This window comes from Chanodichthys erythropterus, chromosome 8 (genome assembly GCF_024489055.1).
Source record: "Chanodichthys erythropterus isolate Z2021 chromosome 8, ASM2448905v1, whole genome shotgun sequence".
Classification (NCBI taxonomy): Eukaryota; Metazoa; Chordata; class Actinopteri; order Cypriniformes; family Xenocyprididae; genus Chanodichthys; species Chanodichthys erythropterus.
In genome coordinates, this window is record NC_090228.1 from 42,912,434 (window position 1) to 42,923,384 (window position 10,951).

Sequence of the window (10,951 nt, forward strand, 5' to 3'; positions counted from 1 at the left end):
ACGATACTTGCAAGATGCCTTTAGGCTGAGGAGCGTCGGATCTGTAGGTTGAGGATAACTCTTGAGGTTATCGTCTGAAGTTGTTGCCAGTCTGTTGGGTGATGAGCACATGGCTGGGTGTTGTAGGCCGGGGCCTACCAGCCTTGTGGGCCGGGCCTAGAGAGGCCGGCCGCAAGGAAACCTGTTCGGTCGTCCAGAAGCAAGGAAGAAGAGAGGGAGTGGCATCCCTCTTAGGAATGATGGGGGCCAATGAAGATGTTGTATTTCCGGGTGACACACTTGTCAGGGCTTTTATGACCAAGTAAGATTAAACTGGCTGAGCTTTGAAGAAGAACTATTAAAGCTTCTTGTAATACTTATGTCTTGTGCAGGTATGGACTAACCGCATACACAAGCATTTAAATCTGCTCGATACGAACCTATAGACACCAAACATGGCATAATTGAAGTTACCTTGCAGGTCATAACATTTAAAAATCATAAAACATGTAAATACAATGGGTACAATACAACAACAGCAATAATGGAGCCCATTTCCTGGGAATATGTATGTAGAGAATAGTCTGTCTTTAAATTAACGCAGTAACGTTTGTGTTCTGTGTGGAAAATGCAGGGAAGATGCAGATTTTTGTGTGTCTCTGTTCTGCTCTCCATGCGGCATTTATTGGTGCAATAAAATTTGTAACTGAGACCTTCTCGGGGGATGGAAGCCAGGCCCCAGAGTGAGCTTAAAACTATTGGTTAACTAACAAATAATTGTGTCTGATTCGTCTCAATCGTTACATTGTGTTTCCTTCTGAGGCATCAGTGAATGTTTTAACCTTTTTTAATAGTTGTGTTTCAGTTCCTCAATTGTCCTCAGTGTGAAAAGACAGATCTCAAAATCATTCAGTCACTGCTGTAAAGGGTTCAAATATGCAAAAAATGCTTGAAAACTGAAGAATCCGCAGGACCTGGAGGATTTTTCTGAAGAATATTGGGCAGTTTTACTGCTCGGGACAAACAAGGGACTCATGAACAACCATCACAAAAAAAAAACAAAAAAAAAACTATTTCAGATCATCATCAGGTAATGACACACAGTATTAAGAATCAATGGTTCACATAGTTTAGAAATTTTTTTTTTTCTTGTGAACTACATGCAAACATCTTTTATATAAAATATCTTATTTAGGACAGTACTAAACAAAACATAAAATATATGCATTTTGTATGATCTTATTTTGTTAAAATTATTCATATTTTCAGATTCTGCAAGTGGTTCACATACTTTTTCTTGCAACTATGTATATATATATATATATATATATATATATATATATATATATATATATATATATATATATATATATATATATTCAAAAAATGTAATTGTCAATAGAAAAATTTAATATACAAGTTGGGTGGCCTTGTTCACCATACCAACTAATGCGTTTGTGATACAAAGATTGAAACTGTAGTGAAGGGGTAGAAATATAAGAGCAACTTTTCATAATGATCTGCAGTAAATGAGTACAAGGGTTGTTTAGGTTGTACAACAGTCAGCAATTTTTTTTTAGCATCCTAACAGGATATCACATGTTCTTGACCACAGTGGTCTAAAAGTAACAGCTTGAAAGAAGAAGTCTAGAGCAGTGCAGTCCACCTAAAGAAACAACTTCTAGTCTCGCGTTTAATTCCAGCAGACTGAATATGTCTTATTACGGCAATATCAACATTCCCGATACACATGGGATGGACAGAGAAGATGAAGAAGAGATGGATATCTATGCTAATGCTGATCCTATAAACAGTTTTGAAGTCAGGACAAAAACAGAGAACTCCAAGAGACACCAAACCCCTCAACACACAGGTACTGAGACTCATTCATTATATCACACACATTTGAGTCATATGAGTAATTATCTTCATATCTGTGGTGTTCAGGAATTGATAGTGTGAAGATCAGAAGCTCCAGAGCAGCTGCAGTGTGTTTGGTGCTGCTGTGTGTTATTCTGCTGACTGCAGTCATAGTGCTGGGTGTCTACATCCATACAAAGAGCACAAACTACACAGAAGAGAAAAACCAGCTACTAAACATGATTACCAACATCAGAGAAGAGAGAGACCAGCTACTAACCAAAAATACCAACCTCACAGAAGAGAGAGATGCATTATCATCAAATAACAGTGACCTTATCAAACAAAGAAACCAATTAAATCAGGAGAAAAATGAACTGTTAAAAATGGGTAATTATGAACTACAAACAAGTTTTGTTTTACAGGATACATATAGAAATTATTTAGATGCATCTGGTTAAAAATAAGTTTGTTAGATCAGTGCTAACAGTAAAATTGCTTTGGTTTACAGATGGATGGGTTTATTATCAATCCAGTTTTTACTTCATTTCCTCTGAATGGAAGAGCTGGGCTGAGAGCAGAAGATACTGTACAGACAGAGGAGCAGATCTGATCATCATAAACAACAAAGTGGAACAAGTGAGTGAAACTACTTTTCTAGCTATAGATAATAGTCTATAGGAAGAACTTATTCTTTTAACACTTTATTCTGGTATTGTTTCATGAAGTGTCTATTGTTAATTCTCTTTAAGACATAAATGTGTAATTGTTTTATTTTCTTAGGATTTTATTAAGAAAATCTTTTGTACTCAAGTCTGGATCGGTCTGACTGACAGTGATGTGGAGGGCAGCTGGAAATGGGTTGATGGCAGCAGACTGACCTCTGGGTGAGAAATCACTGAACTGAATAATATCTAATAAAGGATTCTCACAGTCAGTATCATATCACTGATCTAATGCTGATCTATATTTTCAGGTTCTGGGCATCTGAAGAGCCTGGTGGACATAGAGGAGAGAACTGTGCTCTAACTCGTGAATCAGGATGGGCTGATTACCCATGCAATGATAAATTTCAATGTATCTGTGAGAAGAGCATTTAAAATTAAGTCAATGAGATGCATGTTTATGTCAAAAAAAGACATACAATATTTTGCAAAAAAAAAAGAAAAAAAGTTACTTGACGTATATAACAAGCTAGCCAGGGCCCTGAACCGGTTCGAGGAATAAAGACAAAAAACGGAAACAAACAATTTCAACAGTAGTATAAATAAAAACGAAAACGAAATCAAGTTCAAATGATCCGAAGAGAAATGCTTATTTGAAATTACCATTAACCGGTTAATAACAAACATGACGGTTCGGTACGTTCATTGGTTTTAACGTCACGGTTTGGTACGGGTTCTCTTTTTTTATTAAACAATGTTTTACTGAACCAACTGTGCCTCTGTCTTTAAATCTATTCAAATATAATTAAAAATTTTCTTAAGGAGAAAAAATCTATCTCTCACATAATCAACATTCAAATAATAATAAAAAAAATGTATGTATTGTAAGCAAGTAAATTACACATAAGGCAGTTTTTGCATTAACTTTTGTTACTCCAATTCGTTGTTGATACATAATCATTAACATTAGTGGCTGTCATAACCTGTTAGTTAATGTAAGGCCTATATAAATCATGAAAACAAGTTAAGTAAATAATATATAGGCTAATATAGTGCATATATACGGAAAAGGATTAGGGCCAAGCAATAATAAAAAAATAAAACCATCTCGAGATTAAAGTTGTTAAATTTCGAGAAAAAAATCATTAAATTTCGAAAAAAAGTCTAAATAAAATGTTGAGAATAAAGTAATTAAATTACGAGAAAAAAGTCGTTAGATTACGAGAACAAACTTGTTCTCATAATTTAATGACTTTTTTCTCGTAATTTAATGACTTTCTTCTCGAAATTTAACAACTTTAATCTCGAGATGGTTTTATTTTTTTATTATTGCTTGGCCCTAATCCTCTTCCGTACATGTATTTAGCGAAACATATTAATTTTTCTAGCAAACTTACAAACCTGTTGACAATGAAGGCTTTGTTTTACTGACATCTTTCCGCGGTTTAAACACCTAAGTTATACTGTATCTTTCATTCTGTAGTAGTGAAGAGGAAAGGATGATCACGTTCACTCGTGCTCTGCGCTGCCATTTGAACTGGGGTGCCTATAAAGCGAACTGTCACGCCACATCAAAAAGCATCAAAATGTTTTAATGTTTGAATTTCATGATAAAGTGGACAGAATTTGAAAGATGGCACTTTGTTTCTCATCAAAAGCAACAAAACACAGAGCTTATTGCGATTATTTGTGGTTAATGTTGGTTAAAAAATAGGTTAGGCTAAAAAGCATTACTATGAGCGCCCCCTTCTGGATTGGAGTGCGGATCGCCTGTATTCGTCGTCATACTGCGTGAACAGAACAGTGATGTCCGTACCATGACGGTTCGGGACGAATACATGTACTGTTACACCCGTAGTTGTCAAAGTTAATAGGCTGCTGTGTCTTTATGTATGGTCAGACACTTGCATGTGTCGTTATATTACCAACCTTTTTTCCTAAATCAAGCTTAAATGGGGTTACAAGGTGTTTCACCAGCAAATGTTAGAGATTTGTGTTTTGTCAGTCATTAATGGCCGCATCTGAGGCAGTAAGTGCATTGCATTACATTTTTTTATCATCAACTTTTAGGTTACAATGTATATTGTAGCTATATGTGGGCGCTCTGTTTTTACTGTTGTTTAATATATTTGGCAAAAAGTGTGCACAGGTATTGGCTACTAAAACTCTCTTCTCCACTGCTCAAATGCATAAAACATTAGCCTTTACACACATCATGTTTTAAATAAAGAAAATGCTGTACTTATTCAAAGAACCAGTCTCCAAGATGTGTGCAGGACTTGAGGCGGGTGGAGCTACTTTACAAGGTTTTACCAACAGTTTGAGGATCCGATGGAGTTACGAAGTTTATTCACAAGCTTTGGTATAAAGTATCGGTAAATTAATAATAAATAAAATTACTAACTTGTATTTTTTACAGAAGGAATGCAGGAACAGAAACATTAAAATACTGATTCTGCTGTGTTCTGAGTGATTTTGTTGTTTTTAAGCCCTGGTGGAGCTATGAAATTAGTGTTAAATTTCCATGCTGATGCAGCTGGACACTTCACATTTTCAGAAAAATTGTTGTTCAGAACAATATGAAATATTACAGAAACTCACACATTTAGATCAATTTAGATTAATTACAATTACTTCAGCTCCATACACTTCATGGACTTGGGACTGAAATCAAGGAACAGTCAAAAAAAAAAATACTTTAAGTTTAACATCTAACCTTTAAGTACAATAATCAAAATGAATAATTAATCAATAATCAATGCTTAGCATTCACACACAAAGACTGAACTGGTGTAGGTAAATAAATAAATCCCAATTAAACATCCTTGTATAAATGTGAATAATGACTGAGCTTAGCAGAGAGCAATGAACTTCCATCTGTTGTGCATTATGCAAAATGGCTATTATGGCACTATACAATCAGATGACTTCCTGTAGATGTTTGTTGGGGGGGAAGGGAAGGCTGACAAACTGATGAAAACAACCATTTGATAGAAAATTGCTGAGCATACATAAAATAATATTTCACCAAAAGCAACACTTCTGTCATTTTCTTGAAACTTCTCATTTTTGGTGATCTGTTCCTGTAAGTTTAAGCCAAAATAAACTATCCTCTCATCTCCTGGCTTCCTTTAGCTATCAAGGTCTTTTAAAGAGGCAATTGTTTAGTTGAGACTCTCACTCCTGATTTGAGACATACTAAATTATATTTTAAAGGTCATTAGAATGAAAGAAGATGGTTTTGTATGTGACTTGGCCTTTAACCAGCCTACAGACGGCTGGTGTCTCATAGCAACTGCAAGTGATACAATGTTTCTTAAATCAATTTCAGGTAACTGTTTACAAAACCGTTTAATACATGGATGTGCATTAAAAACACCTGAAGAAAGCCTGCAGTCACCAGACCAGAAGCGTGTGTTCATTGCAAGTGATACAATGTTTCTTAAATCAATTTCAGGTAACTGTTTACAAAACCGTTTAATACATGGATGTGCATTAAAAACACCTGAAGAAAGCCTGCAGTCACCAGACCAGAAGCGTGTGTTCATTGTGTGTGATACGCAAACACCTTTGAATGCCAGATATGTGGTGTTCACTTATATATTTGAACAGGGTTTATTTCCAGGTGAAACTGTATACTCAAAATGTGCCCTCATTTATTTAAAATGCATCTCATTTATATTGTTAACTATATTCTAAATAAACTACAAAAACAAACAAAAAACTACTTTGTATTTTGATTCTTTACTTCTGTCTCACATAGCCTACCTGACTGAAAGGCTCATTATGCGGGTCTTTGTCTCTTCAAGTGTGAATCATAGCGTTATTCATGAAGATTTATGCCTTGGTGCATACTGTCTTTCTAAACAAAGAGTCCTACAAAATTTAAATCAATATATTGTTTTATGTGAATGGGTAGGCAGGAAAACTTTCACATTATTATGAAGTAAAAACTCTAGTCTTCAACCTCCGATACCCAGAAGTCTTGTGGACACATATTTAGTATGTGTTTTGTGGCTTTATTTCAATGACTTATTTTTCAATAACCACGCATAAATGTAATTCTCTCAAAAATACAATCATGTACATACATGTTGCTCAACTGAAAAAAGCACAAATGTCAGGGCCTTGAAGTCAAAACTTCACCAGAGGGTTAATGAGTTTGTGTACATACAAAATATACAAACTTACCTATTAAGGTATACATGAATGCATAGGTAAAAGTTCAATATAGCTCAATGATGTTTGGTCTTTATGTTTTCAGCACGATGTCTAGGTTAATCTGAAATTGGTTTGGAAAGTGAACTATGCATTATAAAAACCTTAAAGGCATTGTACTATACATGAACATTAAGCTATGCAAATGAACCTCATGCTAGAGAGGGGCCATCCAGTGTCCACCTCTGACAGCATCAGCCGATCAAAACACCGGATCTGAAAGGTGCCAATTTGCATTTCCCTCTTTCTCAGGACAGATTAAAAGAACAATTGAATTGGCATTTGGTTGGCTCGTTGTTTCTGTCACAGAAACGGTCTCTGTGGCTCCCTCCGATCACCACCTGAGGGCACCATCTCCGGAGTACTAGTCGTCTCATGGACTACATTTCCCATACCCCGTACCTGGGCTGATTAGCCACGCCCACACTTCCACCTGCTGCTTATTCCCAGGACTATAAATGACTCTCAGCACCATTCATTATTCGCGAAGTCTTGTTTTGCTATGCATACATTTCTGAGCGTTTTCCCCTGTGTTTTGATTCTCTCGTGTATGACCTTGGACTGCCCTGGACCTCCGCTCTCTGTCTGCCGCCTGCCTTGTGACTATTCTGCCTGGACTTTGATTACCCTTGTTTTGTCTGCCGCCAGCTTTGATCTGTTGCCTGTTACCGTTTCTGACTCTGCCTTGCCTACTACATTGTTGTTGCTGTTTTCTGACCCCTGCCTGTACGACTACGATATTCAAATAAAGCTGCAAATGGATCTTCCCGAGTCTGCCTCGTTACAGAAGACTTCGCCAGACCCCGATCCAGCAGCTGTACACCGTTTGACCACTGAGCTCTCCACACAGGCCAGTGTATTGGCCGTTCATCAACAACAGCTCACACGTCTCACCTCCATCACCGAGGAGCTGGTAAAGACGCTCCAAACTATGCGCGTCACGCCCGCGGAGATGAGTCCGCCATTACCCACGCCTCCTGCAGCTGCCGCTCCGATCCTGAACACCACCAGCAGCCCTCGTCTCGCCTTCCCTGAGAAATATGACGGCTCCCCAGCGAAATGTAAGGGCTTCTTACTTCAATGCTCCTTGTTTATATCGCAACAGCCCGCGCTGTATCCCACTGAGGAGAGTCGCATAGCTTTCATTTGCTCGCTGCTAACTGGAAAGGCGCTGGAGTGGGCTACAACAGTATGGGTCGGCGGTAGGACCTCGCACGCCACGCTCGAATCCTTTCTTCAGTGCTTCCGCGAGGTCTTCGAGCACGCCGAGGGGGGCAAGGAAGCGGGTGAGCTTCTTCTATCTCTCCGTCAGGATAAACAGACAGCTGCGGAGTACGCACTCACTTTCCGAACTCTAGCAGCACAAACAACATGGGTCGAGGACACGCTCAAGCTGCTGTTTCGCAAGGGATTAAATATGGAATTGCAATCTGAATTGGCTTGTCGCGACGAGGGGAGAAGTTTGAACGGATTTATCGATCTCGCCATTCGCATAGACAATCTAATCAGATCAAGACGGCCGGGCAGAGGGTCTCTATTTACGCATACCACCACAGCCTCGCCTACTGAACCCGAACCCATGCAAATCGGCACCACTCACCTGACTTCGGAGGAGAGAGATAGACGCATGCAACTGCGCCTGTGTTTGTACTGCGGTCAATCGGGCCACATGCGAGCCTCTTGCCCCACGAGACCTACCAGTCGCGGCTCTACTGCGGTGAGTTCGTCCCTTAATTCCTCTAACATCACAATAACTGCAATGCTATCATATCAAGAGAAAGTAATTCAGACAGAGGCTATGATAGATTCTGGTGCCGCAGGCAATTTCATGGACCTGGATTTTGCTCGCTCTCACGGCTTTCCACTAATACCCTGCAATTCTGTGTTGTCAGTGGCGGCGCTAGACGGACGCCCTCTAGGGACTGGACGAGTTCGCTACACTTGTGATGACATCACCTTACAGATAGGATCGCTGCACAAAGAAACAATACGTTTTTTCCTCATTAAATCCCCTCAACACCCTCTCATTCTCGGCTCTCCATGGCTTAAACAACATAACCCACAGATTTCCTGGTCGGACAACCAGATTACCCACTGGTCCAAGCGTTGTCAGCAAACCTGTATCCAGTCTCCCCCACGCCCCGAATCCCTCAGGGAAGCACCTGCCAGCTGTTCACCTCATAATAAACTGCCTGACGAATATCAAGATCTGGTCGAGGCCTTCAGTCAGGTCAAAGCTTTACAACTTCCACCGCATCGCACCAGTGACTGTGCTATAGAGCTGATCCCCGGCTCTACGCCCCCAGGGGGCGTATATTCCCACTATCCCAACCTGAGTCGGAGGCTATGAAGAAGTATATCGAGGAGGAACTGGCTAAAGGTTTCATTCAACCCTCCTCTTCGCCGGCGTCTGCCGGTTTCTTCTTCGTAAAAAAAAAAGATGGAGGTCTGAGACCCTGCATAGATTATCGTGGGTTGAACGACATCACAGTAAAGTTCCGGTATTCTTTGCCGCTGGTCCCCTCCGCTCTGGAACAGTTACGCACGGCTCGGCTCTTCACCAAGCTCGACCTCCGCAGCGCCTATAATCTCATTCGCATCCGGGAGGGGGACGAGTGGAAGACTGCCTTCTCCACAACATCCGGGCACTACGAATACCGGGTTATGCCTTTCGGGCTTGTCAATAGTCCTTCAGTTTTCCAAGCATTTATCAACGACGTCTTCCGGGACATGCTCAATAGGTGGGTGATTGTCTATATTGACGATATTCTGATCTTCTCTGAGAATTATTCCGACCATGTTCGTCACGTACGCTCTGTGCTTCAAAGACTCATTGATCACCAGCTGTATGCCAAACTGGAGAAATGTGAATTTCATCAAACTGCTACAACATTCCTGGGTTATGTTATCAGTGCGGAGGGCGTTGCCATGGACGACAGCAAGGTTCAGGCAGTATTAAGATGGCCTCGTCCATCATCAGTAAAGGAACTACAACGCTTCCTGGGGTTTGCCAATTTCTACCGCAGATTCATACGTAACTTCAGTCTGACAGCAGCTCCACTCACCTCCATGCTAAGGCAGGCAAACGCACAACTGGCCTGGTCACCTGTATCTATCGCCGCATTTCAGAAACTAAAGGATCTGTTTACCACTGCACCCATTCTGCATCACCCAGACCCAGAGCGAGAGTTCATTGTTGAGGTTGACGCCTCTAGTACAGGCATAGGGGCGATCCTCTCCCAGAGACAAGGCAACCCTCTCAAGTTATTTCCGTGCGCCTATTACTCTCGCAAACTCACTCCACCTGAACAGAACTATGACGTCGGAGATCGCGAGCTACTGGCCATGAAGGCCGCTATGGAGCAGTGGCGGCATTGGTTTGAGGGGAGTAAATATCCATTCACAGTGCTCACCGATCACCGCAATCTTGAATACCTGAAAACCGCCAAACGTCTCAACCATCGCCAGGCTAGGTGGGCATTATTCTTCACTCGTTTCCAGTTCACAGTCACATACCGACCCGGGTCCAAGAACACTAAGGCCGACGCTCTATCTCGACAGTTCGAATCCTGTGCCGACCCATTACCCAACGAACCAATTATACCTACCTCGATCATTGTCGCACCCATCCAGTGGGACATCATGTCCGAGATCACCGAAGCCCAGAGGGCTGAACCTCCACCTAATGACTGCCCAGCAACACATACATATGTACCAGCCCCTCTCCGCCAACGGGTAATCCAGGAAGTGCATACCGCACCCAGCGCCGGGCATCCAGGCATCGCTGCGACCATCCACCTTGTGTCCAACCGGTTCTGGTGGCCATCTCTCGCCTCGGATATCACCGCTTACATCCATAACTGCGTCATCTGTCAAACCACCAAGTCATCCCGTCAGTCACCTGCCGGCCTATTACAACCACTCCCCATTCCACAGCGTCCCTGGTCCCACATCGCCGTCGATTTCATTACGGACCTGCCCAATTCACAAGGACATACCACTATACTCACTGTTGTTGACCGCTTCTCCAAGTCCTGCCGGTTCATTCCTTTACCAAAACTCCCCACAGCTCTGGAGACCGCTGAACATCTTTGCAATTTCGTATTCCGCTTCTATGGCTTACCAGAGGACATCGTGTCGGACCGGGGACCTCAGTTTACATCTCGACTATGGGCAGCGTTCTTCCAAAGACTCAACGTTAATATCAGTTTGACATCCGGTTACCATCC

At 41.2% G+C, this 10,951-nt stretch overlaps 1 protein-coding gene across 1 annotated transcript; it reads left to right on the forward strand.

Moving 5' to 3' along the window:
- Positions 1-1,606: 1,606 nt before the first annotated feature.
- Positions 1,607-3,580, forward strand: LOC137025005 (CD209 antigen-like protein C). Its single transcript, XM_067393010.1, has 5 exons — positions 1,607-1,852; positions 1,927-2,229; positions 2,351-2,478; positions 2,623-2,726; positions 2,816-3,580. Exons 1-5 carry the CDS (start codon positions 1,693-1,695, stop codon positions 2,937-2,939), a joined length of 819 nt encoding a protein of 272 aa, XP_067249111.1. The 5' UTR covers positions 1,607-1,692; the 3' UTR covers positions 2,940-3,580.
- Positions 3,581-10,951: the final 7,371 nt, after the last annotated feature.